At 56.2% G+C, this 27699-nt stretch overlaps 1 protein-coding gene across 1 annotated transcript in view; it reads left to right on the forward strand.

Moving 5' to 3' along the window:
• Positions 1–7816: 7816 nt before the first annotated feature.
• The window catches only part of SHANK3 (SH3 and multiple ankyrin repeat domains 3), a gene marked incomplete at both ends in the record, with an annotated part of 299554 nt that continues 279671 nt past the window's right edge, over positions 7817–27699 (forward strand). The window contains one exon of the mRNA XM_080626849.1: positions 7817–8059. Coding sequence (XP_080482975.1) covers positions 7817–8059 — 243 coding nt within the window. The remainder of the gene's footprint in view (positions 8060–27699) is intronic.

Below are 27699 nucleotides of genomic sequence, written 5' to 3' on the forward strand. Positions count from 1 at the left end.
GCACCCCTGCACTCTGCTGGGAGGCTTGGGGGAGCCCCGGCGGGGCTGAGGTTGTGCTGGGGCTGTGCTGGGACAGGAACAGGCCACTGCAGTGAGGCTGAGTGAGGGCATGGTGACGGGACCGTGCTGGTGGTGGTGGTGATGATGGGGAGTAGGTCCTGCACAGCAGGTTTCTTGCTTCTTTCTGCCGTGGGTCTGTGCTCCACGTGAGGACACAGAGGAGCTTGTGAGTGAGGGTGGGATGTGTGAGAACATAATGATTGGGATTCCTTGTCCTTGGGCTGTGGCACCCTCCTGGGCTGTGCTGACCTGCAGGGATGCCCATGGCAGGGGGCTGGAGCTGGAGGAGCTGTAAGGTCCTTTCCAACGTAAACCAGGCTGGGACCCTGTGACTGTGTGTGCTTTCTGCCAGGGTCTTGTTCCTCCTGGCTGTGTCCTCATGTGTGTCTGTCCCAGGCATGATCCTCTCCTGCACTGAGGTTGGTCGTGTGTGTGTGTCCTTATGCTCTGGCTCCATGCAAGGAGCTGATGGGTTCAGTGACTTGTGGGATGGGAGGAGATTCCAGTCCATTCCGTGCACATGGAGGAGATGGCAGAGGGCAGGACCCAGGATCCCGCAGGTTGCACAGGCTAGGATCAGGGACCCCGCAGGGCAGGATCAGGGACCCCGCAGGGTGTGCACAGCCTTGCATGTGCTCGGTGGCAGCGTGTTGTGCTGATGGCAGAGTGTTGTGCTGGTGACAGTGTGTGGCTCTGGCTTCCATGGTGACTGTGTTCAGTGATGTTCCCATGGCTACACCCGTGTTCAGTGGCTGCAGGGGGAGCGCGAAGCCCCTGCATTCAGTGCAAGAAGCAGACCCCGAGAAGTGGCATGTGACAGGAACCTGGATCTGGGAGGCTACAGATGCTCTCTAAGGTCCCTTCCAGCCCTAACCTGTGATTCTATGGTACAGGCACCGCCAGGGCTGTGTGTGCAGTGTGATGGGGCTGGTACTGACTTCCTACCCCAGCCCTTCAATCCTGCTCCTGTGTCAGTTTGCGCTCAGGACCAGAAGGAGGTGTAGCTGCCTTCAGGGCAAACCAGGCTGGGACACAGCCTGGGCCAGCATCGTGGCTGTGATGCGGACGGATGGGGCTGGGAGAGTGGATCCGTCCTGGAGCTGGGGATGCGCAACCTGGAGCTGTGCAGGGCTGTGACCTGCAGGAGAACCCGTGTTCAGGGGCAGGGGTTCCCAGTGCCTGTCCTGTGGGGACTGGGATCCAGTTGGGACAGTGGCTGAAGAGAGCAGGAAACTTTGCCTTGGCCGAGTGAGGCTGAACAGACCTATCCTGTGCTCCGTTCTGGACCCCTCACTGCAAGAGAGACATTGAGGTGCTGGAGCGGGGCCAGAGAAGGGCAATGGAGGTGGTGCAGGGCCTGGAGCCCAAGTGTGATGGGGAAGGGCTGAGGGACCTGGGGGGTTCAGTCTGGAGAAGAGAAGGCTCAGGGGGGACCTGATGGCTCCCTACAAGTGCCTGACAGGATGGATGGAGCCAGGAGGGGCTGGGCTCTGCTCCCAAGGAACAAGGGATGGGACAAGAGGAACCGGCCTCAAGCTGCACCAGGGCAGGTTTAGATGGAGCTGAGGAACAATTCCTGCCCCAGAGGGTGCTCAGGCATTGGAACAGGCTGCCCAGGGCAGGGCTGGAGTCACCGTCCCTGCAAGTGTTCACACACGGTGGAGACGAGGCCTCAGTGCCATGGGTTAGTGGTGGCCTTGGCAGTGCTGGGCAATGGTTGGACTGGATGAGCTTAAAGGGCTTTTCCCACCTGGATGATTCCATGATTCCCCAGCAGGGAATCTGCTCCTGTGGTTCCTCAGCACTGCACTCACTGGTGGCTGGGCTCTGGGCTCCTCTCCTGCAGCAGATGCAGGCAGCGAGGGGGCAGCTCTCAGGAATCCCTGTGCCCAGCACTATCACCGAGCACCCCGCAGACAGGATCCCTGTGTGGGCACAGGATGCTGCTCCTCATCCTGCTGCCCTTGCTGGGGTCAGCACCACTCTGCATCCCCCTGCCTGCTGGGGCAGTGAGTTTGCTCCCATGAGCCATGCAGTGGGACTTGCTCTTTAATTATCTACATATCCCAAGTGACCCAGTGACCCTGAAAAACAGGCAGAGGGAAAATCCATGGGCATTAGCATTACTCATCAGGTGCTGTAGGACACTGCTGGCAGGCGAAGGCGGATCAATGGACTCTATTCCTGCTGCCCATGAGCTCCCCGCATCCCGAGACTGTGGGGCGAGTGCTGTGCCTGCCCTGCCCTATGGGTCAGCCCTGGAAGCCAGGGGCAGCAGTGGCAAAGGACAAGGCTAGGCTGGTTCAGATCGTGCTACCGTTGACGTGGCGCTGGGATGGAGCCACAGCAAACACTGGTGCTGGGTGACCTGGACCTGCTTGTGCCAAGGGCGGCTCCAGCACTGCAGGGCCCGGGCGCTGAGCAGGGCACCGGGACCAGCCCTGGGTGCTGGGAGCATGGCCTGGGGGACCTCTGGGCCTCCGACACTGAGGTCAGGTCTGTGGTGGGGACAGACCCCCCCCCAAGGAGCCCATCCCTGTGCCTGTGCCGGTGCCTGTCCCTGTGTCTGTGCCCGCGGCCATTGACAGCAGCCCTGGTCAATCAGTAACGCTGGGGCTGTGTTGGGGAAGGCACTGCTGGTCCATGGGCTCTGCCGGTCCATGGGCTCTGTCTGCGGTGAACATGGACACACAGACCCATTGAGGTGAGGGTGCTGAGGGGGCTGGGGGGCTCCAGGCAGGGCTGGAAGCGTGACCAGGGGCTCCTGGTGCTGGGAGCAGTCGGGAGTGGGAGGAACCCCTGTGATGGAACCAGGAGCAGGCTCCCAGCACGAGCAGAGCTCAGTGGGAGCCTCTGGAGCGAGCATGGCTTCGGTTTGTGGAGGGGAGCTCTGCAGGGGCTGCAGGCAGGGGGGATGCTGGTGTGGGCAGGTGGCTGTGCCCTGTCCCAGTGCAATGCCTCGGTGCTGGTCTGGAGCAGAACCATGTAATAGTTCAGGTTGAAGGAACGTTAAACCTCAACCATTTCCACCTCCCTGTATTAACAGGGACTCAATTGCAACAAATCCCAACCCCCAGCAACCTCTCTAATCATTAGGGCAGAAAATCCTGAGTCGCTTTTGCTCTCTGACATAATGAAGATTAAATTAGTTAATGCAAATTAGGTATTTGAACAGAACAGGTCAAGAGTTTCCCTTCACCAGCTGCCTCAGATGGTATCCTAGTATTAGAGTCATAGAATCACAGAACCCTAGTCTGGTTTGTGTTTGAAGGGATCTTAAAGCTCCTCCAGTCCCAACCCCTGCCACAGGCAGGGACCCCTTCCACTGGAGCAGCTTGCTCCAAGCCCCTGTGTCCAACCTGGCCTTGAACACTGCCAGGAATGGGGCAGCCACAGCTTCTCTGGGCACCCTGGGCCAGCGCCTCAGCACCCTCACAGGGAAGAGCTCCAGGGAAGAGCTCCTTCCTTACACGCCGTGCAAGCGGACACCACAGAAGTGGCACTTGTTCAGCTGCAGTGAAGCTTGAGCCTGGATCCAGTTGCTGCTGTGATGTGTGTGTAGATACTGCCACAAACAAAGGAGCAGAGAGCTGCCCGGGGGCAGCCAGGAGAGGGTGAACCCCCGGGATGTGTGGGCTAGAAACCAGGCCATTGCAAAAGCAAGGAAGGGTCAGAAGCAGCTTTCCAGGAAGAGGGGAGGGTGCGAGGGCAGACGTGAAGGAAGGAGTTTGGAGGGAGAATTCCAGATGTGGCTCTGGGTGCCAGCAGCCATGTCCCTGGGGATGGGAAGAGCACATCCCACCTTCTGCAGCCCCCAGCCCTGGCTGCAGGACCCGGGGCTGATGCTGACAACAGCCACAGGTCTTTGCCTCCCGCTCTGGGCTGCCTTTGGCTGCACCAAACTGCCCTTCCCTGCCACAGGAGCAGTTCCACCCTGGCTGCTGCTTCCTGCTCTTGTGACCCGAGGCTGCTGGTCTTCACGTCTGACCTGGGGCGCCTTTTGGGGTCTCACTGGTGCTGTGCTAGTGCTGAGTGGTGCTAGTGCTGCTCATTCCCAGGGTTTCCCAGCAGAATGCTTCCCTCCAGAGCAGCGATAATGCAGTAATACACAGTGTGGTGGCCATGGTTCTGTCACCTCTAACCCAGGGTGATCCGGAGCCCTGATGGATGCCAGTGGGGTTGAGCAGTGTGGGATGACCCCTATGGCATGGCTGCCTTGTCACGGGGATGTGGGAGGTGGCTTAGGCTCTGTAGCCCCAGGGACAAAGGAGTGGGGCAGCCCATAGGGGAACACTGATCCCACTGTATGAGAAGTAACGGGGGCTCAACTTTACACCGTCTTGTGGGGGCTGCTGTGTGGTGACCCAACCCAACTGCTCCGCTCTGGGTTTCACTCACTGGTGCTCCTGTGGCACATGTAGGAGCTCTGCTGGACCAGAGAGGGGTGATGAACGCATCCCTGGTTTGTGCCTCTTGCTGGGAAATCCTCTTGAAAGGGTTTCTGACTCCTGTTGATGGTTTCTCACTGTTTTCCTGGGCTCAGAACAGGACTCTCTGGATTATCATTTCTGAGCTACAAAACTTGTATCTTTTCCTCCAAGATAAGGGATTTTTTTCTTGCCTCAGCGGAGAAGTTGATTCAATAAGAGCAAATGAATGTGAATGACTCTGCAAGTCTGTGATGGAGTTTGGGGATGGCCACTGCATTTCCCAACCATTCACAGTTGTGACTTAGACATTATTGGGAACTAATGAGGGACCAGAAGACTGGGGGGAAAAAAGCAGGAATAATCCTGGCAATTACCATCTGGAGCGTTGGATTTCTCCCCTTAAGGAAGTAACAAGACAGGAAACAGGGAAGAAAGGAACCCCAGGAATGGCAGCAATTGAACAAAGCTACAGCAGCAGCATGTGGGCAGGAGGAGGGATGTCCCTGAGAGGCCACGAGCGGAACCCACTGGGACCTCCCGGCTGTAGGTGGGTTGGGGCAGATCCTGCTGCCGGGTGGATGGAGGTTGGTGCCTGCGGGTGGCTGAGGCAGCGCCAGGGGGTGGTCGTGGTGTTCCTTTCCTGAATTCCCAGAGGTGGGAGCCGGGCCCCTTGTCAGAGGAGAGCTGGAGCTCCCTGCAGTTGCCTGAGAGGTGGATGGAGCTAGGAGGGGGCTGGTCTCTGCTCCCAAGGACTTTAACCTGCCAGAGGGGAGACTGAGATGAGCTCTTAGGCAGAAGCTCTTCCCTGTGAGGGTGCTGAGGCGCTGGCACAGGGTGCCCAGAGAAGCTGTGGCTGCCCCATCCCTGGCAGTGTTCAAGGCCAGGTTGGACACAGGGGCTTGGAGAAAGCTGCTCTAGTGGAAGGTGTTGGGACTGGAGGAGCTTTAAGGTCCCTTCAACCCAACACACTCCATGATAAGCAGAGGGACTTGTGCCTCTCCAGCGCAGGGCACAGGGCAGAGCGCTGGTCAGAGGAAAGGAGGAGCCCAGAGGCTTCGGTTGTTCTGGGCTGATCTCATTGTTTGTCAGGATCCAGACTTTGTTTCCGCTTTGGGGCTGGTGCCAGTCGCGGTGCTCGTGCTGCAGGACCCAGCACTGTGGGTGCAGCCTCCTCCGCCAGTCCCTGTTCTGCAGCTCCAGCCGGGAATGCTGCTGGGGGCTCTCACGGGTGCAGCGCCCTGGCCTCGAGGTGAAGGAAGAGCCGTTAGTCGTTTCCTGGACGGATCCAGGCCACTCCCTAAAGCTCTCTGGCTCTCAGTGGTTTGGGAACTATTTCTGTTTGAGGATTGTCATGTAGATTAAAGCCTTGACTCCCAGCCAGCAGTGGACCAGACACAGCCCCAGGCACAGTCCTGCAGGGATCAGCCCATCTGATCTTGTCCGGGACTGGCTTGACTCTCTGGGCAGGGTCCCTGTGGCTGTCATCAGCTGGGCATGGGTAGGAAGAGCAGCCTGTGGTGGGGGCTGCTTGTGTCTCTATTCTGTGCTGGATCTAATGGTACCTGAGCCTGCCCTGTGTCAGTGTGAGTGCATGTGGTCCCCCTGAGACGGGTTTCTGGGATGACAACACGAGTCAGTGTCCTCCCATTCCTGAACCCCTGGCACAAGGGCACAGCCACATCCTGTGGTTCGGGAATCCCCTGGCAGAGCCCTGGCTGATGGGAGCTGCTGGAGCCAGGAGCACGGGGCTGGTCCGTGTGGGTGTGCACTGAGTGGTGACCACCTTGAGCAGGACATCAGGACCTCACAGTGGGCAGCAGCGCCAGGGTAGTGACTGTGCCCCTGCACTGAGCACTGGTGAGGCCACACCTCAAATCCTGTGTTCAGCTCTGGGCCCCTCACCACAAGAGAGACATTGAGGGGCTGGAGCGGGGCCAGAGAAGGGCAGCGGAGCTGGTGCAGGGCCTGGAGCACAGTGTGATGGGGAAGGGCTGAGGGACCTGGGGGTTCAGTCTGGAGAAGAGAAGGCTCAGGGGGGGACCTGGTGGCTCCCTACAAGTGCCTGACAGGAGGATGGAGCCAGGAGGGGCTGGGCTCTGCTCCCAAGGAACAAGGGATGGGACAAGAGGAACCGGCCTCAAGCTGCACCAGGGCAGGTTTAGATGGAGCTGAGGAACAATTCCTGCCCCAGAGGGTGCTCAGGCATTGGAACAGGCTGCCCAGGGCAGGGCTGGAGTCACCGTCCCTGCAAGTGTTCACACACGGTGGAGATGAGGCCTCAGTGCCATGGGTTAGTGGTGGCCTCGGCAGTGCTGGGAATGGTTGGACTGGATGAGCTTAAAGGGCTTTTCCAACCTGGTTGATTCTGTGATCAATACAGCATGAACAGTTGATAGGACCAGAACCAGGAACTTTCCCTGTGAAACCCACAGATGGGCTGAGCCCCCCAGTCACCCCTGTGTGTCCTGCTGGTGTCCAGCCTCCCTTGTAATGGGGAAGGAGCCAGGCAGGCCTCCAGATATGCTGGTGCAAATGTGGAGATGGAGAATCCTGGTTGCAGATGGGGGGACAGGGCTGTTCAGGAGATGGTGGTTATGAAAGATGATGGAGAGAAGATGGTTCTCAAACGACCAGAGCAACCCCCATAAGCTGGGACAACTTGTCCTCTGCCCCAGGGTGCTGTGTCCAACCCCTCTGTGCTGGCCCTGGTGGCCGGGGTGAGCAGAGGCTCTGGTGTCCATGTGCCTGGGGTGAGCTCAGCTGGGGCAGGTCTATGCTCTGCTGTGAGGATGAGGAAAGGTCCCTGCTGGTTGGCTGATGGGACTCAACGCGGGGGGGGGGCGGGAGGGGGTGCAGTGGCATTAGACCTCGCAGGGGAGGGAGGGCACATGTAGGAATCTCTGTATGGTGAGGACTGCTTGGTGATGTCTGTCCCTGACATGGAATTTCCCATGTACGGTTGGGGTGATCAACACGAGGATCCCTGGGGGTGTGTGTGGGTTTTTCCTGCCATGGGGAACCCCATGGGGTGCCTCTATGAGATCCCTGCATGGATGGCCGGGAGAGCCCCAAGATGGGGATCTCTGAGTGCCCACTCAGGGGTCCTGTAAAGGTCCCTGTGGAAGTGGCCGGGGTGCAGCGTGAAGTCCTCTGCTGGGGTCCCCCCGCGGGTCCCTGCAGGGGTGTCCACGTGCAGTGAGGGTCTCCCCGCGTGTTCGTGCCGCCGCGCTGACCGCCTTTCCGCACCCGCAGGGACCCTGGGCGGGCTGTGAGCGCGGCCACCGGTGCCGGTGCCGGTCGGGCCGCCCCGCCGCGCCGCACGGAGCATGCCTCTGAGCCCCGCCGGCAGCAAACATGAGAGCCCGGAGTCGCCGCCGCCAGAGCCGCCGCCGGAGCGACAGCCCCGTTCCAGAGAGCCGGGCGCCGGCCTGCGGGAGGATACGCGGCTCGACCCGGTCCGGAGCCCTGCCGGGCCCCGCTCCCCCAAGCTGGCGGCAGCGGCGCGCATGGAGAAGCCCGCACCTGGCGCCATCGTCGTCCGCATCGGCATCCCCGACCTGCAGCAGACGGTGAGTGCGCGATCGGCTCCGCTCCCTGCGCGGCCGCCCCGGCGCCACCCGGCAAACTTCGCACCGCCGTGGCGGCCGCGGGCCCGGCAGGACGGCTCCGGGCCGGACCCGCCCCGGTGCCTCCGCTCCCAGTTGCCCCACTCCCCATGGCCCCGCTCCCCATCGCCTGACTCCCCGGTGCCCGGGTCCCTGCTCCCTCCTGTCTGATGCCCCTGCTCCCCATTGTCCCACTCCCCATTGCCTGACTCTCCGGTGCCTGGCTCCCCGCTGTCTGCTGTCCCAGCTCCCCATTGCCCCGCTCCCCGGTTTCCAGCTCCCCTTCTCTCCGCAGAGCCCGCAGGCGCGGACGCGGGTGCAGCCCCGCTGCAGCGCTGCCTTTCTGAGGCACAGCGCGGCCGGGGCACTCCGGGACTCCCGGTGCGGCCGCAGCCCGGGGCCGCTTCCGCCTCTGGGAACCCGCATCGGCCCGGGACCGCCCGCGCTGCGCCGTCTGCCCCGAGCGCGGGGACAGCGGGGCCGGGCGAGGGAGTGGGCGCAGCTCCGGGGCATCCAGCACGGGCACGATGCCGGTACCAGCGCTGCTCCAGCACGGCACCAGCACTGGCTGGGCCGGGCTGCGGGAACTGACAGCCGGCTTGCCTGGAGACGGGACCGAGCAGGGTGCCGGCAGCAGCGTGTGACATGGAGGACATGGGCACCGTGCAGTGTTGGATGGGGTGGCTGTACCATGGGGCAAGGAGTGACATGGAGAGGTGGAGGGTGACATGGAAGGGCAGAGGGTGACACGGTGACGCACAGAGGCTGTAGGGTGGCTGCTGCAAACCGGGGCAGTGCTGGGGATTACCTGGGGCATTGGGTGGAGTGGTTGGAAACTGGTCAGTGCTGGGAAGAAGTTTCCTGAAGGGTCGTGGTAACTGTGGCCGTCACGAAGAAGAGTATTCATTCGAGGTGGAGTGCTGGGAGCAGGGTTCAATGATGGGTGGGCTGAGAGGAGCCTGTGCTCTGGGGCAAGGCACTGTGGACAGGAGATAGGGTGCCCCTGAGGGATGAGGGGTGCAGGAGATGAAACAGACACGGGGTGAGCAGAGCGTTGCTGGGTGTGGAGGGGATGAAGGGAAGTGAGGGCTCCCCTCTTGGATGGGGAAAGAGCTCTATTGGAGACTGGCATGGTTGCAGTGCTGCTTGGGTGCTGCTGGATAGGGAGCAGGCATGCTGGGGTGTTGGCGTGCTCCCAGCACTGCTCTGCAGGCTCGGCTGCCAAGCACAGGGCAGCGGCAGCATTGCCTTTGCTGTCGAAGGACTGGACTGAGGCTCTGCTCTAGCGAGCACTGACCTTGTGCTGCAGGGAGGGCTCTGTCCCTGCTCCTCCTGCCCCAGCCCCTGCTGGGGTTGTGGGCAAGGGCTGGGTCTCTTTCCCTTCACATCAGCTCCTTCTCATGCCCCCCTGTGCTCACTTAGCCCTGATGCACAGCTCCGGATCTGGTCCTGCTCCAGCCTCACCCTGTGCGATGCAGCACCGCAGGGTCTAAGGGCTGTCAGTGAGGGCCCCTGCTCTGCACACTGCCATGGTATCCACCTCTCTCCTCTGCTGTTCCTTGGGCACTGCTCCACAGCTCCCTGCCCTGCCTTTGTTCTGGGAGTGTGTGTGGGCACGGGAGGGAGCAGCGATGCTGGAGTTCTGTGATGCTGCGCTGTAACCCCTTCTCCTTACACAGCCCCCGCTGCAACCTGCGGAGTTAGTGAAATAGCTCAGCCTGGAGGCAGGGGAGGGAATGGGGCAGTTTCTGCAAAGCTGGGCATCTTTGCACTGTGCAAAGCAGGAATTTCCCTCTCAGATCTCCCTTGCTCCGGGAGCAGATGCATATCAGAGAGCTGGAGGGTGGAAATGTCTCTGGTACGACCTCTGAGCTGGGAGCCAGCACCGGGGAGACCCATAGGCTGCCGGAGGCTGGGGGTGGGGGTGTTGCTCCCATGGGATGGTCACTGTGGGGGGCAGGCAGCGCTCTGGGGGCTGACAGGGTGCAGTGGGGAGCACTGGGGCCATGGGGCAGTGCACAGCAGCACAGTGCGTCCTGCCCAGCACCAGCATCCTGCCCAGTGCAGCCTGGTCCATGTGCAGGGGGATCTGGCTCTGGTGCTGCAGAGTGAGGAGCAGGAGCTCCTGGGCCATGTGGGGTGCCCATGGGCAGCAGGGTGGTGCAGTGGATGCTCTGCCAGACTCCTGCAGCCCCACATGTGAGGGGACCCAGACACCCTGTGCTGCGCCCTGTGCAATGCTCCCATGCTGCCACAAGGACACAGACCCCAGATGTGCTCAGGCTGGGGTCAGGGCATCCTCTCCTGCAGATCAAGGCAGTGAATGCAGAGGGCTGCTGCATTCATGGCTCAGGTGCATTCATGGCTCAGGTGCATTCATGGTTCAGCTGCATTCATGGCTCAGGTGGGGGCTGACTCCCCAAATAGAAGCTGCATGGTTTGCTGTGTTAGCTGAGGTACCTTCACTTAAAGGGAAGCAGGAAAATGCAGCTGGCTTAACAATGCATTCATAAGAGCTGTGTCCTGTGACTGGCCCTGAGCTTCCCTGGCTCCTGCAGCATCCCCGTACACCAGCTCTGATCTGGGCACTCTCAGTGCTCATTCCTGGTGCCTTGAGGGTCCCTATCTGAGCACTGTGGAAAGGGACAGGGGGAAAATGAGGAACTGAGCCTGTCCCATCTGTCACTGCTGGGCTTGCCACGACCCCATTGGCTCCATGAGGTGCTTTGGGATGTATGGGATGTTTGCTGTGTTCTGGAGAAGCCCATGGGAAGCTCCAGAGCCATGTGTGTTCCCTGCCTCCTCTTCCCCTCCTACAGGCCCTTTCCCTGGCCTGCTGCTCTCCTTGCCTGGTTCCTGTGGCTGTGGCCCTGCCAATGGGCAGCAGCAGGAATGCAGATGCTTTGGCTGCTCTGGGGGCTCTCCTCCAGGCCAGGAGCAGTGTCTGTGTCCCAGGGTGATCCCACAGGTGCACAGCGGGACTCAGGTGGGCTGAGGAAGGTGAAGGACGTATGCTCTGTGAGCAGGAAGAAGGAACAGGACACTGATGGCACCTGCAGTCAGATGCCTGCCTGGTGATGGGAGCACTGGAGCACCCCTTGCCTGCTCTGACCTGGGGACAACCCTGCCCACCAGATGGAAGGGCCATGTGCAAGCTCTGCTGGTCCAGACCCTGAGGGTCTATCACCTCTTATAGCAGAGTGGGGAGTGCACAGCAGAGAATGCCACCAGCTACTTCTGCACTGCAAGGAAGAGGCTCCTTTTGGAAATCCAGATGTGCTCCGTTCCCATTCCAGCACATCCCTCCTGTTTCTGCACTGCAGGAGGGCCCAAGCTTCCATCCCATCTCCGCCTGCCTCTCTGCATCCCATGTGTGGAGCAGGAGAAAGGAGATGGGTCCTGTTTCTCTTTGGAGGCTGGAGGATGTCTCAGTCAGTGCTCAGACGATTCAGCCTGAAAGTGCTGGCCCATCATGAGGACATGGGCAGCGCTGTCTCCGGAGACGCTGCCTTTCAGAGACGAGGTCACAGCCAGGGTAGGGATTGCCCAGAACAATGGAAACCACTAGCGGGGAATTCCAAGGCTTTCAGCTGAATAAACACTGTGCTGGGGAGTTGCAAAGGAACCGAAAAGGCTTGGAGACAACTCCGGGATTTCTGGAAAACCTGAGATGTCTGAAAACCCACCCGGAGGCTTCAACCCCGACCGGAGACATGAGCTTGAATAAACACAAGTGTGATGGGGAACGGCTGAGGGACCTGGGGGGGTTCAGTCTGGAGAAGAGAAGGCTCAGGGGGGACCTGATCGCTCCCTACAAGTGCCTGAGAGGAGGATGGAGCCAGGAGGGGCTGAGCTCTGCTCCCAAGGAACAAGGGGCATGGACAGTGGGATTGATGGAGCTCTGTTGGTGAGAGGCTGTTGAGGTCTCGCTGAGACCAGGGATGGAGCTGCTTATTCTCTCCTGTAGCTGCAGAAGTCTCTGCCCTCAGTCCTGTTCTCAGGCACCTCCTCAGTTCAGGTTCATATTCTGGCTGTTATCTCCTTAATGCAAAGGAAATAAGAGCTGAAAACCAGTGCACGAAGCATTGATTCCCCTCTTAAGCCAAGGGAAGGGAAGGAGTAACTTCATATTCCAAAACAGAGAGAGGCAAAGATTTCCTGAGCTTCTGCTCAGCCAGGACTGGTGGCAAGCCAGGATGCCATGGGATGGTGCCATTCCCTTGGGATTTGAACTCCCATGAGTGGTTGCAGAGCATCCTGTGAGGTCTACTGATGGGCAGGTGGGGAGGGAGCCAAGGCACCTCTCTGGTGTGGCTCCGGGTGCTGCAGAGGGACACTGGCTCTGACTGGTGGTTTGCAGAGCAGGGCTGTTGTGTGTGTCCTATGGGAAGACATAACCAGTAAATCTTCTGGGCTGTTTCCTCTCCCTAACAGAAAAGCAGGGAGCAGCCATGTAGGAATTGCCAGTGGACGTGTCTCCTCCCAGCCAGCGAGTGCCAGGGTCTCTTGTTCTGCTGCAGTGTGCAAAGCCGGTTGGTTGGGGCTTGGAGCAAGCTGCTCTAGTGGAAAGTGTCCGTGCCCGTAGCAGGGATTGGAGCTGGATGAGCTTTAAGCTGCCTTCCAACACAAATCAACCTGTGGTTCTATTCTGTGACTCCTCCCCCAGCTCTGATCTGTGCGCACTGGTGCTGGCCTGTGCATGGGGAAGATGTGTAAGCCTGGGCAGAGGAGGCTGATGTGCAAGGCCCTGGGGATGCTTCCTAACACTGATGGAGCTCCCCTGTCCCTCCTGCCCGCTCTGGATGCAGGCTGGGGCTGCTGATCCCTCAGGAAGAGCTCGGTGCTGGGCTGTGCATCGCCCCGCGGAGGGGGTGGTGGACATCCAGCTAAAATTATCCCAAACACCCACAGGACTCCGGAGCTGACAGCCTGTTTTTTTAAGGAGGCAGCAGCAAGTCCAGGCTGAGCTTTGTGCCTCTGAAGCAGTGATGGACTGTGGATCTGCAGCGTCCAGCCGCGTCTGAAACCAATCCCCAAAGCCTTTCAGTGGGAGCATTTGGAAGTGGAATCTCCCTCGTTTCGGGCTTGGTACAGGAGAAGGTGATGACGCAGAAGTGTCTCAGTGCTCACTGGAGTCCCCTGTGTGCTAGCACTGCCTTCCCGCAGGTGTCTGACCAAACCAGGGGTGTATCTCCTGGGAAGCCACATCCTGCAGCCTCTGGTGGGCAGCAGTGCCTGCCCTCCATGGCCTTTTCCCACCGTGGCTGGGATTGCAGAGCATGAGGTGCAGGTTTTGTGTTTAGTTTTGCACGGAAAGCTGGGAAAACGCATCCCAAAGAATTGCAGCACAGCAATCCCATAAAAAATGCATAGGTAGAGAGAAAAGAGGCTCCTGTTGAGAGTGGTGCTTGGGAAGCTGCTCACTGCCAGTGGGCTGAGCCTGGGGAAATAGAGCAGTAAGAGCCAGAGGGAGAGCAAGGAGCAGCGGATGGGATTCGCTCCTGGAGGTTCTCAGGGGTTTCTCCTCCATCATGTGCTGGCAACTTCTCTTCTTTAACCTTTAAACCACGTTTAAGCAGACCGAGGAGCTGCTCTAGGTTAAAACAACGTTTCCCCCCATTAGCTTTAACCTGCAGCAGCTCCTGTGGGGGAGCAGCCTGATGTGTCTGAGAATCACCGATGCCCATTCCTGCCCTCAGGAGTCAGCACTGGTGCTGCGGGTGGATCAGGGGACTCAGGGAGGTGTTGTCCAGCTTTATTCCAGCTGTGGACACCACCTGGCATGAGGGATGTGTTGTGAGCCCTGGCGGCGTGAATGGTGCCCGCTGCTTAAATATATGCACCCTCCCACACGGTGCTCTACTTAGGTCCTGATCTGCGCTCACAAAGCAGAAATAAAAAGCTCAAATCATGTTCTTGCATTTTATATTCTCTGAGGTAATTTTAAATGTGAGGAATGGAAAGACTTTTCCTTTTCCCACTGGAGCCCTGCATCCAGCTCCAGGGCAACAGCACCAGAGGGATGTGGAGCTGCTGGAGTGAGGCCAGAGGAGGCCATGGAGATGCTGCAAGGGCTGGAGCAGCTCTGCTCTGGAGCCAGGCTGAGAGAGCTGGGCTGGGTCAGCCTGGAGAAGAGAAGGCTCCTGAAGGGGAGACCTGAGAGCAGCTCCAGTGCCTAAAGGGGCTGCAGGGAACCTGGAGAGGGGCTTTGGACAAGGGCCTGTAGGGACAGGCCAAGGGGAATGGCTTTAACCTGCCAGAGGGGAGACTGAGATGAGCTCTTAGGCAGAAGCTCTTCCCTGTGAGGGTGCTGAGGCGCTGGCCCAGGGTGCCCAGAGAAGCTGTGGCTGCCCCATCCCTGGCAGTGTTCAAGGCCAGGTTGGACACAGGGGCTTGGAGCAAGCTGCTCTAGTGGAAGGGGTCCCTGCCCATGGCAGGGGTTGGAGATGGATGAGCTTTAGGGGCCCTTCAACACAAAGCAGGCTGTGGTTGTATGACACATCCCAGTGTCTGCAGCTGTGTGGGAAGGAGGAAGAGGCAGGAGCCAGCCTGAGCACCCAGTGCTTTTCCGTGTAGGAGCAAGATGAGGAGAGCAGGGTTTGTGCTGCAGCTCCAGAGGGGCAGGAGAGTGGCCACTGCCCCTGGCTCAATCCCCTGCTCCCAGGCAGAATAAAACCATGAGAACTTCACTGCTGCAGAAGGGAGGTCTGGAGGCAAGGAACTGACCCATGCAATGGCCTGAAGCTGTGCTGAAGAGTTTGATCCTTGGCCACAGCAGCTGCATTCTGCTGCTGTAAAGATCTCTGGCTGTCAGTTGCTGTATTGGGTTTCTCACCCCTCTAGAGGAGAATCAAAGCACTTGTGCACACGCTCCTAGATGCTTTTTGCTTACCAGCCGTGCATTGTTGTTCCATAGGAAGTGGTCTCTTTCTGAACAGATTATCCATGAATGAGGCAGCTGCTCCTCTTTGCTTTGTGTCCTCATTCACTGAGCAGCCCCATGCTCGCTTCTGTGTGCGGCTCAATGCGGCACATTTTAAAGTCTCTTTATAGCCTTTTCTGTGCCTGTTTCCCTAACGCAGATGGTTGAGCTCTGTCAGCATCCAGACAGGATCCGTGGGAGAGTGGACTGAGATCCTCAGTGTAATAAAGTGCTGCGTCTTACCTGGTGTCCCTTGAACCAGGGTGAAGAGGTTGGGGTCAGGGGCAGCACTGGCCACACCATGTCCAGGGAGCGTGTCCCATCAGTGTGTCTGATTCATAGAACCACGGAATGGTTTGGGTTGGAAGGGACCTTAGAGCTCACAGGGAAGTGCTTCTGCCTAAGAGCTCACCTCAGTCTCCCCTCTGGCAGGTTAAAGCCATTCCCCTTGGCCTGTCCCTTTTTATGCTTGCTTGTAGGTGCAGGAAGTGTTTTTGTTGCTTACACATTTCCTATAGCCCAGCACGGGCAGTTTCGAGTACTTGTATTTAATTTATTAGTACTGAGAAATATCTTAACATGATAAATGAACATAATTTAGTGCCAATTTTTATGTCAGTCCACGCTGAGTTAAATCAAGTCAAAAGCTGCTCATCCGCTTGTTAAGTGAGAAATCTGCTACTGGCTCTTTTCTACAATTGGGTAGAGCTAAAAACTGGAAATGGATTATGATTTAGCTTACATTTTAGCCTATATTTTCTATTATAATTGCTCAGATAGATGCACAATGCGCATAGTTACAGGGGATGTACTCAGGAAAAAGTACTTTTGGTTGTAAAGTCTCTTTTTCATTGCAAATTAATCTAATGTAACGGTGAGGAATTGATCCGGCTCAGCCTTTCTCTAGGAAAACTGCTGAGGACGACACTGCAAAACAGCATCAGCTCCATTATTCATACCCAGATCCTCTGACAGGGATTTATCATGGTTAAAACTGGTGATTGCCCTGACTGAAATCAATCCACTTTGCTTTATCCTGCGTGGAGGCTTTAGCCTGCAGTGGGGAGCTGCGGGTCACTGTCCTGGAGCTGTGCCTGAGGTTGATGGGTTTGGGACTGGGACGTTCAGCTGCTGAGTGCTGTGCCACATCCCTTGTGCCATGCAACATCCCTTGTGCCATGCAACATCCCTTGTGCCATGCAACATCCCTTGTGCCGTACCATGTGCTGTGCCACATCCCTTGTGCTCTGCTCTGGAGCCAGGCTGAGGGAGCTGGGCTGAGTCAGCCTGGAGAAGAGAAGGCTCCTGAAGGGGAGACCTTAGAGCAGCTCCAGTGCCTAAAGGGGCTGCAGGAAACCTGGAGAGGGGCTTGGGACAAGGGCCTGTAGGGACAGGCCAAGGGGAATGGCTTTAACCTGCCAGAGGGGAGACTGAGATGAGCTCTTAGGCAGAAGCTCTTCCCTGTGAGGGTGCTGAGGCGCTGGCACAGGGTGCCCAGAGAAGCTGTGGCTGCCCCATCCCTGGCAGTGTTCAAGGCCAGGTTGGACACAGGGGCTTGGAGCAAGCTGCTCTAGGGGAAGGTGTCCCTGCCCGTGGCAGGGGTTGGAGCTGGAGGAGCTTTAAGGGCCCTTCCAACCCAAACCAGGCTGGGATTCCATGAATTTTAAAGCTAAGTCACTCTCTATGTACAACTTGCTCTCTATATCAAGGCATTAGGGACCTAGTGGACATGTGTTGTCGAGGTGGGCATTTCTCTCCTTTTACTGAGCTCCGTCCCCATAGTCGTTGCAGTAGATTCCAGGGCTCTGTAGCTCAAGGCTTCAACAGTTGATCCATGCCAGGAGCTGGAGTTTTGTTTGGAGCGGCACAGGGGGGATCTCACGGACCCTCAGAGGGAAGCTGGTCACAAAATGTGCTGTGAGGAGGCGTCAGGAGCAGGCACAGACCTGTGCCATGCATCTTGGTTTGGAAAGAAGCCACAAGGGCAGCCCCCCCCATTCCTTATCTGTGCTTAGAGGGCAAAGTGAGCATAATTGAGCCATAATTCACATTTACTGGTAAGAAAGCCTGGGCTGTGGTGTGAGGGGCTTTATATTACAGCTCTCTCCAGAGGAGAGTATTTTTATTGCAGTCTGGGTTGGTGGAAAACTCTGAGATCAGCTCCATTTTTAACGTATGGTTCTCTGTGGATCAGCCCCAAGGGGGTTTCCTGCTGTCTCCAGCTGCTGCTGGTGTCCCTATGCTGGCAGTGCCACAACACAGCACGCGACGTGCTGAAGATGCCCACATGGAAATAAACCCCCGGCGTTCGTCAGCATTCCCCAGATCAGGAGATGTTCAGTGACAAAAGCCCCATAAATTACCAGGAATTTGCAGTGGAAGTGACCTGAGCTGCAGAGGCACCTCCCGAGCCCTCCTCAGCTCAGTTCCCACGAGGAAATGTGCGATGCCAGGGGTGGAAGCACAGCTGAGGGTCCGTGGGGAGCTGTCACAGCTCTGTGGGGTGGGAGCAAAGTGCCTCATTGCTGGGAGCTCTTGAGGCCGGTTCCTCTTGTCCCATCCCTTGTTCCTTGGGAGCAGAGCCCAGCCCCTCCTGGCTCCATCCTCCTCTCAGGCACTTGTAGGGAGCCATCAGGTCCCCCCTGAGCCTTCTCTTCTCCAGACTGAACCCCCCAGGTCCCTCAGCCCTTCCCCATCACACTGTGCTCCAGGCCCTGCACCAGCTCCGCTGCCCTTCTCTGGCCCCGCTCCAGCCCCTCAATGTCTCTCTTGTAGTGAGGGCCCCAGAGCTGAACACAGGATTCGAGGTGCAGCCTCACCAGCGCCCAGTGCAGGGCACAATCCCTGCCCTGGCCCTGCTGCCGCACTGGTGCTGATCCAGGCCAGGATGCTGGGGGCTTCCTGGCTGCCTGGGCACAAGCTGCTCATGTTCAGCTCCATCAATCGGCACCCCCAGCTCCTTTCCCACGAGCAGTTTCCAGCCGCTCTTTCCAAGCCTGGAGCGTTGCAGGGGGTTGGTGTGACCCAAGTGCAGGACCTGGCACTTTGCCATCTGGAACCTCATCCCTTTGGCCACAGCCATGGGTCCAGCCTGGCCAGATCCCTCAGGAGAGCCCTCTGTGGCTGCCCCTTGCTCCAGCACAGCCAGGACTGTTCCGTGCCCACGTGGTGCCTCCACGGAGCTCAGGATCATCCCTGAATTTTTAGGTAATGTCTGAACAATTCCTGATGCACTTTTCCACTTGGGCTTTTCCCTGCTAACGGCTCAGTGGCAGTGGCTCGGGACTGATCCCATCTGCTAATGGATAACTCTGGGTTCATCTTGAGTATGTGCCTGCAGTGATGAGCGCTCCGGGGCTTTCTCCTGTTGGACCTGTTCCCTGGTGCTGCTCGTGGTCTGTGCACACCGTGTGCATAGGAGAGAGAAGAGGAATTGCTTCCCTGTGCGAGGCTCAGCCCCGGCTCCTCGGTGCTGCTCTTCCCCCTCAACGAGTCCATTGACTTGTGTTAATGAGGGGTAACCCTCCCTAAGCATTCGCTGGAGGAGCTCTTTGTTGCCCACGTTTCACAGCTCAGTGGCATCCATCGGCGCCTGCTGCTCCTTCTCAGAACCAGCTCTGGGTGAGGTGACTCACGAGGGCTCTCCCTGCGCGCTGGAGGATGTGACCATGCAGAGGGGGGTGTCTGCAGGCTCAGTTCCCCCCTGGTCCCGCCACACTGTTCAGCATCCACCCCTGGCTTCGAGTTGTTTTCTGCTGTCCCAGCACTCCTCATCCTGTGGGTAGAGCCTGTGAATCACACACCTCAGCAAGTGAGTATCTGCACAGTGCTGGAGGAACAATAGCAATTAGTCCTGCCTTAGCGCTGTGCAGGAAGCAAACGCAGTGCAAGAAGTTAAAGGAACAGGGCTTTAAGGGGGAGGAATGGGAGTGCCCAGTGTGTACTGCTCTGGAACAAGCTCCCAGCACCACCGTCTCGTGCTGGGTCAGGAAGTTTCTTCTGCATTTAGTTGGTGTATTTGGAAGAACTTGCAGAGTTCTTCCCTGTGAGGGTGCTGAGGCGCTGGCACAGGGTGCCCAGAGAAGCTGTGGCTGCCCCATCCCTGGCAGTGTTCAAGGCCAGGTTGGGCACAGAGGCCGTGGCAAGGGGTTGGAACTGGATGAGCTTCTTCCAGCCCAAGCCAGTCTGGATTCTATGATTCTATGTTGTGCAGGGGTGTGGATGGATGGATGGGTGTGCTGTCAACCCATGTCCTTCTGGCTGCAGCCTGTGAGCTTACACCAAAAGTGAGGGTTTGGCAGCAGGCTGTAATTGCAAATCTAGAGATGTTCAAACTTGGACTCCCCAGATACTCCTGAAGCTTGTTCTGCAGTGAGTTCCCCCTTCAGTGGGCTCCCTCCTTCCCAAGTCTCATTGTGTCTCATTCCAGATATTTTTATGACAACATGGGCTGTTTTGTAGAGCGTTGGGCCTCTTGTCTCCTGTCTGCTTGGTGTCAAGGGTTGTGGAACAGCACTGTCTCGGAGAGATGCACTAATACATCAGTCAGAGCTCTCCCAGCCTCAAGAATGAGTGGAGGGCCTGAAGTCCCGCTGTCTTCAGGTGTATCAATCAGCTCAGTTGCAGTGGGCAGCACCTCGTGCTCTGTATCACACAGCTGTGGATGCAATGTTGGTGCTGCCATTGCCAGAGGAGTGTGGGGTGCAAGTGTCTGCAAAGATGTCTTTCCTCGCGTGGCCTTTCCTTTCCTGGCCTATGGAATTGGACCAGGATGTGGGAAGAGCTGTGTGGATGAAGCTCTGAGTTGTAAGTGTACCCTGTCAGCAAACATTCCTGATTCCTGGGCATTCTCGATTCCTGGGCATTCCCGAGTCCTGGTTCTTCAATGTGCAGAGGCCTCAGGGAGATTGTTCCCAGCACGGTTTGTGGAGTCACCACTCGAGAAGGAATGGCGTGGTTCTGTTCGCCCAAATGTTCTTTATGCCATGGGCAAGCTCAGGGTGCAAACGTGAGCTTTGAGCCAGGGAAAGAGAATGTTAATCTTGGATGACAGAGCCAGCAGAGCAATACACAAGAGGTGACAGAGCACAGCCTCAGAGCGTTGCATTGCCATTTCATCTCTTCCAGCTGTAGGAAGCTGTGTTCTGCCTATTCTCTGTCCAAGTTACTAATTTGGAGCAGATTCTGATGCACAGATCTTGGTCTTCAGTTTATCCTTGTTATTTCCAAGTTAGTTTATACACACAATCTCTAAGCTTATCCTGGCACCTTCCCCCCTCTCTGATGGTGGCACCTCCTGGTGTTGTGACTGTGCATTTAGGGGGTTGTTTCTTTGCCCAGCAGAACGTGTAAGCATCTTTGACAGAAGGCATCTCTGATATCGGGGTACTTCTGCTTCATCTCCAGCCTGTTCATCTGTTCTTTCAATGATCCGGTAGAACTAGCTCCATCAATTCATGTATTGCAAACTATGGAGTCATAAGGCTTTGGCGCAGTTTCCAGTTTGGCTTTTGGTTTACTAGGGTGCCCAGAGAAGCTGTGGCTGCCCCATCCCTGGCAGTGTTCAAGGCCAGGTTGGACACAGGGGCTTGGAGCAAGCTGCTCTAGGGGAAGGTGTCCCTGCCTGTGGCAGGGGTTGGAAGCCTTAAGGTCCCTTCAACCCAAACCAGGCTGGGATTCACTCACAGTTTATGGTTTGGCATTAGATGGTCTTACACACCGTGGTCCCAGGGTCAGTGCCCGCCACTGGCTTTACCTGCTCAGCCTTCCCCACGTTGAATTCTCATCCTCATTTCACTGGGTTTGGTCGCTCAATTCCTGCAGGATGAGTGACCCTGTAGTGGTGGCTGGAAGGGGAGGTGACGGCTTGGCCATGCACTGGGGAGCAAGGCGGCCCCCCTGTGCTCACACTGCCTGCACTGGGGCAGGACTATGGGAATCCCATTGGGAAGCAGGGTGGAAAGGCTGCTCTGGCAGTGATGGAGGTTTGGGTGGAAGTTGCACTCTTGCCATTGACAATTCCACCTGAGGCACTCATTTTCCCTATAGCTTTGCAGCAGTTTGCACTGGTCACACTGCTCGTGGCTACACAGTCCTTGGAGATGCTGGTACATGCTTATGGCAATAGCGGGTTCTCATTTGCGATCCCAGTTTCAGTATGGAAGATGTTGTATGAACACAAGGTTCCAGCCAGCAAATGTTCCTGTTTCTGTTTTCCTGCTTAAAGTTACATTGCAGCTGAAGCTTTTCCCATCTAATTGCATAAAATAGGGAGTGCAGGAGCGCTGATTTACTTTCACTAATAACCATTAATTTTTTGTCTTTGTAATTGCACAACACTGCAGTGATCTATGAACACAACTGTTGTGTTTGGTATTTGTGTCCCTACCTCCCCTTCTGTTGGCCACTCCAGGTTAATTCATGTGTCTGAACTGTTTCAGATTCCCTTTCATTCTTCCTGGTACTTCTCTGGTACTGAAGAGTCCTAACACGTGTACATGGGCTTAAATGACTTCACTTGAGCCGTTCTTTGGTGTAATCCCTTTACAATGCAGCTCCAGATCCAAGAGCCAAATCAATGACAAGATCTATCAGTGTTTTTCCAGCATAACTCATCACATTGACACTTCCTTGTCACCCTGGTTATCCTGGGCAAGGAGGTCACTTGCTCCCAGGCAGATCAGAGCACGGTTTGCTGTCCCTGCCTGTGGGAAGGGATGCTTTCTGGTGCTGTCTTTGCTCCTCACCTGCTCTCGCTCTTCATGAGCTTCATGTGGTGCCAGGCACTGCTGGTGTAAGGACACTTGTGCAGCAGTGGGTACCTGGCACAGCTCAGCCTGAGGCTCAGAAGCTGCTCTGGGATCTGGGCTATGGTTCAACACAACTCACCGTGCAGAACTGAACTTCATTCACAGCACAGAGCTTTAAGCATCGTGGAGCCCATTTTGATCCTCCCATTTGAATCCCTGCTGTTTTTACCAGATATGCACGTGGAGCTGGTGGAGGGATGCAGCAGCCGTGTCCTGTCTCCCAGGGGATCAAAACCTGGAGCTGTGCTGGTGCTTTGTCTTGGGATTGGCCTGGCCCATGCCCGAGCTGCGTGTTTGCACTTGCTGGGCATTTGAGGAGCTAAACCTAAATGCTGTTTCTTCCCACTGCTTCTGCTTGTTGTCAGGCACAGATTGATTTGGGGACCGGTGCTCCAGGTGAAGCTGAGCTGATGCTGGATGGGGGTCACTCCCCTCCTCTGTGATCTGACAAAGTGTATTTTTCCATAATATTCCTTTATCTCTCCTCCCTTCCTCCCTCCCAGCCCCCTTATTGCTGGTAAATGTTTTTTTATTGCTGATAAATCCATTCCTGATTTGCTATCTCACGTGCAGGTCAGTATCAGGCATCACAACTTGCGTAGTTCCTCTCTTCTGCTGAGTAAGTGTGTACAGAACAGGATCAGTTTTTGCTGAGTCTCATCTCACTGTTCAGGAACATGTTGCATGTTGTGGAATAGCCTTTAATAGTGTACACTCAATGGTATAACAACCTGCTTATTGAGGGTGCAAACTTTATTAGTGCCACCTTCTTTCCTTTCAGTATCTTTGCTGTTTGAATGACCGCAGATGCCATCTGACCTCATTCCTCTAGGCTTTGAACAGTATTTACTGTGGTTACTATACATGTCCATAGCCCTCAGCTGGTGTGATGCTGCCATATCCATGACAATTCTGATTAATTCAAATCATGCAAACCAGATGTCACGAAGCACCATCAATCAGTGCTTCCAGACCAGGGCATCCAGTCTATTGCCATGCCCCAGTGATTTTATGGTTCCAATAGAAAGAAACCTTCTGTCAGTCCGTTAAAAGTCAGCTTCTCCTGATGGTCCAGTTTCAATAAACCAGCCCAGAAGTGCCTCTGGCCTGTAGTTTGCTGTGACCACTGCAAATGTGGCCTGACATTCACAGCTCATTGGCATCCTTCAAGCCTCAGCTGAGTAATTTGACAGTCCAACAAAGTCCTCCTGCTCCTGCCTGGCTCTTCTCTGGTACTGGTCAATCAATGGGAATTTGGACTTTGCTTTTTAGATATCCATTGCTTTCCAGAATTGAGTGGAATGTAATGAGTGGAAGGAAGCATGGAGGGGTGATGGGGGAAGGCAGCGAATGCCCGGAGTCAGGACATGCTGGGATGGCAGCAGTGTGTGCTGGGATGGCAGCAGTGTGTGCTGGGATGGCAGCAGTGTTTGCAGAAAAGCAGAGAAAAGCCATGTAGGAGTTGCCAGTGGACACATCTCTTTCCAGCCAGGGACCGCCAGAGCCTCTTGTTCTGCTGCAGTGTTCAAGGCCAGGTTGGACAGAGGGGCTTGGAGCAGCCTGCTCTAGTGGAAGGTGTCCCTGCCCGTGGCAGGGATTGGGACTGGAGGAGCTTTACGGTCCCTTCCAACACAAACCAGTCCGGGATTCTGTGATAAGATGATGAAGATCCATAAGGACCTAAGCTTACATTAAGTCCTGAGTTCTTTCATTAACAACTTGACCCATAAAGATCTTATGGATTGATCCTGATCTTTATGGACCAGGTTGTTAGAACCTGTTAGAAATAACTGGTTTGCAATATGCTAAGTATAAAAGTACAGAAGCAGGAGTAAATCTATTACCTCTGCGAATGAATTTGTCTGTAATTAAAGCAGTAGTGAAGTTATGGATAAAGGTGTCAGCAAGGTGCCATGAACAAGAGCAAAACAAAGCCCCACTGGACCAAAGCAGAGTCTGTCTGACCCAGTATAATCCCCAGCAGTGGCCACAGTGGCTCAGGAGGGTACTTCTGCAGTTCCGTTTCCCCCCCTGCTCCTCCTGTTTCAATTATTTTTGCTTTTGGGTTTTGAGAGGCTCCATCCTCATCTCTCTTTATACATGTGAAGCAAATTAGACCTGAGCCCGTGAAAATAGACTATCTTTTAATTCACACAGATGTCAAGTTTGGCCGGTAGCTAAGGACCAATGGCACATCTAGAAACCAGGGAGTGGGTCCTGGGAAGGATGTGGGATTTGGCTGTCTGAAAGGAGTGGAGAGGTCAAAGTCAACTGAACCCAAGGTAGTGACAGCACTGCTGTGATGCCTGGAGATGGAAGCAGGTGGATGGGGGGTTGAGGTGGGGCTGTGTTTTATAGCTGTCTCTGACAGCTGGGAGACAGATACTGGAATATTGCCTCTGGCTCTGCTCCTGCGCTCTCTAAAGTGTGTTTGGGATTAAAGAGGGTGCTGAAAGAGCAACAGAAATCATTTGAGATCTGGAGAAAATGCATTATGAGCGTCAGCCTCTTCTTCTCGCCCTCAACAAGACTGAGCGTGACAGTGTTAAATGGAGCTACCCTTGTGGCCAGAAACTGAGCACTGAGGAGCTCTGAGCATCACGGAGAAAGGCAGAACAAGAAATAATGATTGTATCAGAAGTTTAAACAAGGGAAATGGAATGAGAACTCAGACACACCTCGTTTCATTGAGGATGGGTGTTCGCTTATTACCTTATCCAAGGAGGGAGCGTGGTTTCCATCATGGAATGTTTTAGACTCAAGTTGAGTGCTTGTCAGGAAAGTGGTGCTCAATTCAAGGTACTTGAGTTCAATATGGGAGTCACTGATTGGACCTGATGGTGCAGTGATGCTGCTGATACAGGGTGATTGTTTGGGCTCTCTTGGCTTTGAATTTGCTGGACCAGAGCCCTGCTGAGTATGTGCTATGCAGGCAGCTACAGTTTGCTCTTGCTGGTTTCCTCCATTCTCTACTCAAACTTGATTTCATTTGTTCCTTAATGCTGAGAAGTTCTGTACCTCTTTTGCATGTGTTTATTAGGACCTGTCCATCCAGCTGGCATGTCTGTCTTTATGCTGGATGAACAGAAGATCTTGCTCCATCCTCTCCAGAAGAACCTTTGCTTTTTGTGGTGGGATTTCAGCCCTAGATAGAGTTAAAGCCTTCCAGGCCCTCATTTTCCAAGTGAGCATGGGTTAGACATGTAGCTTGTGTTGTGGTGTTGCAATGAGCCAAGCAGGAAACATTCCCAGGTCTCTGAAGGTAACGGGAATGTCTTTAACCTGTCTTGGGCTCTTTGGTGAGGTCAGCTTGATTTATAGGTCCAACACCTTTGGATGTGTATGGGGAGTTCAGCAGCTGGATGGAGCTGGCTGATGACTGTGCTCCTCAGCAGCCCAATCCCTGCAGGTGGCCAATAGTAAAGCTGTTGTAGCTCTGGATGAGAGGGAGGGTTGGCCTGAACCACTCAGAGTTAATCAGGACTCGAGTCTCTTTAAACATTCATTTCAAGCTGTGTTTGGACCAGAGGCAGCTGCTCCTTCGAAAGCACTGGCTGGTGGGACTGGAGAATGGGGCTGCTTGTCACTGCCAGTGCTGCCCGTCACTGCCAGTGCTGCCCGTCACTGCCAGTGCTGCCCGTCACTGCCAGTGCTGCCCGTCACTGCCAGTGCTGCCCGTCACTGCCAGTGCTGCCTGTCACTGCCAGTGCTGCCTGTCACTGCCAGTGCTGCCTGTAACTGCCAGTGCTGCCCGTCACTGCCAGTGCTGCCTGTAACTGCCAGTGCTGCCCGTCACTGCCAGTGCTGCCCGTCACTGCCAGTGCTGCCTGTCACTGCCAGTGCTGCCCGTCACTGCCAGTGCTGCCCGTCACTGCCAGTGCTGCCTGTCACTGCCAGTGCTGCCCGTCACTGCCAGTGCTGCCCGTCACTGCCAGTGCTGCCTGTAACTGCCAGTGCTGCCCGTCACTGCCAGTGCTGCCTGTCACTGCCAGTGCTGCTCAAGGGTCGGACTAAGGGGCTCTTGGACATGTTGTTTGAGCAGCAGTAGCTGGATGGTTTCTTGTCTGGGCAGCAGATGCTGGGGGTGAATCAGCCATCCCCAGCATCCCTCCAGGCTGGCTCACAAGCAGCTGGAAAACCCATGAAGCCAAATAAGTTGTTATCTGCAGCACGTAAGCGCAAGACAGGCTTGTGCGTCGGTGCCTTCCTGCTGCGCACCAAGAACCTCCCTTTCCTCTTTATCTTGTTTCCTTTTGGTGGAGGCAGATCTTGCAGCGTGGCATTCAGCACCGTGCATGGCAGGGCCACAGCTTTCCTCAGGAGGTGATCTAAACTCAGAAATTCCTGTTGTGTTGCCAGCATACACAGTGCTTGCTGAGCCAGGCCCGGGTTGCCTTTTGCCAACATCCAGTGCACAGAAACCTCACGCTGATTTCTCCTCCATTCAAACACAGAGCAGTGGTTGCTCTGCCCTGGGCCCTACAGAGCCCTGGACCATGGTCATAAAGGGAAACAAGTCACAACAGGGATGTTCAATTCACCCCATGGTCCCTGCACGTGGGGGCTGCTGCTGATCCCCAGCCCCTGCCTGAGAGGTGTGAGGGGCTGTGGGTGGGAGTGCTCCTGCTCCAGGTGGTTCCCGGTCAGGGCTGTCCCTTGGCTCTGATCCCTTCTCCCAACAGCATGCGAGCATCGGGGACCTGCTGGAGTGAGTCCAGAGCTGCTGCGAGGGCTGGAGCAGCTCTGCTCTGGAGCCAGGCTGAGAGAGCTGGGCTGGGGCAGCCTGGAGAAGAGAAGGCTCCTGAAGGGGAGACCTGAGAGCAGCTCCAGTGCCTAAAGGGGCTGCAGGAAACCTGGAGAGGGGCTTTGGACAAGGGCCTGCAGGGACAGGCCAAGGGGAATGGCTTTAACCTGCCAGAGGGGAGACTGAGATGAGCTCTTAGGCAGAAGCTCTTCCCTGTGAGGGTGCTGAGGCGCTGGCCCAGGGTGCCCAGAGAAGCTGTGGCTGCCCCATCCCTGGCAGTGTTCAAGGCCAGGTTGGACACAGGGGCTTGGAGCAAGCTGCTCTATGGAAGGTGTCCCTGCCCGTGGCAGGGGTTGGAGCTGGAGGAGCTTTAAGGTCCCTTCAACCCAAAACACTCTGGGGTTCTGTGATGCTGTGGAATTTCACATGCTGCAGGGGACCAGTGGTGTCTGCCCCAGTCCATTGGGAGCATTCGCTGCTGAGACCGCTGCTGAGGGGCTGAGCTTTTAACAAGTAACTGAGAAAAAAATACATATAATTGGAGAAGACCCACCAGAATCTCAGGGAAAGGTGAACAGGTTCCTTGAGTTTGTTTCACACACAGTGCCTGTCCCTGTAACTTTGTCCCAGTTCTGGTGCCCAGTGCAGGTGCCTGGCCTAGTGCTGCAGCCCTTCATGCTCCTCTGGGACGCTCCTCATGTGGGTTTGTCCTGTGCCTCTGCTCACCTTTGTCTTCTTTCCCTTTACCTCTTTCCTGTTTCTGTTGTTTCCCGAAGGCAGGACCACCAGCCCTGCCAGGATGGGGAGGATCTGGATGTGCTGCCAACTCAGGAGTGTCACAGCAGCCCTTGCTGCATCCCTTCAGCTCCAGTCCCAGCATAGCCCCCATGGGATTCTGCTACCAAGCTCCTGTGTCAGGAAACCTCCCTGCTTGACCTTCACCTCTGTTTACTCTCCCATTTGTCAGGGATCCAGAGGAGCGCGTCCTTGCTCCTGGGCCTTTATGGCAGCAGAGACCTTGCTGCAGATACTGTGATGAAGTCTGAGAAACGATGGGAAGGTGTCCTACAAGGGTGCTGGAGAGGGACAATTCACTAGGGACTGTAGTGACAGGACAAGGGGTAATGGG

The sequence above is a fragment of the Psittacula echo genome (assembly GCF_963264785.1).
Source record: "Psittacula echo genome assembly, chromosome: 1".
NCBI classification, from domain to species: domain Eukaryota; kingdom Metazoa; phylum Chordata; class Aves; order Psittaciformes; family Psittacidae; genus Psittacula; species Psittacula echo.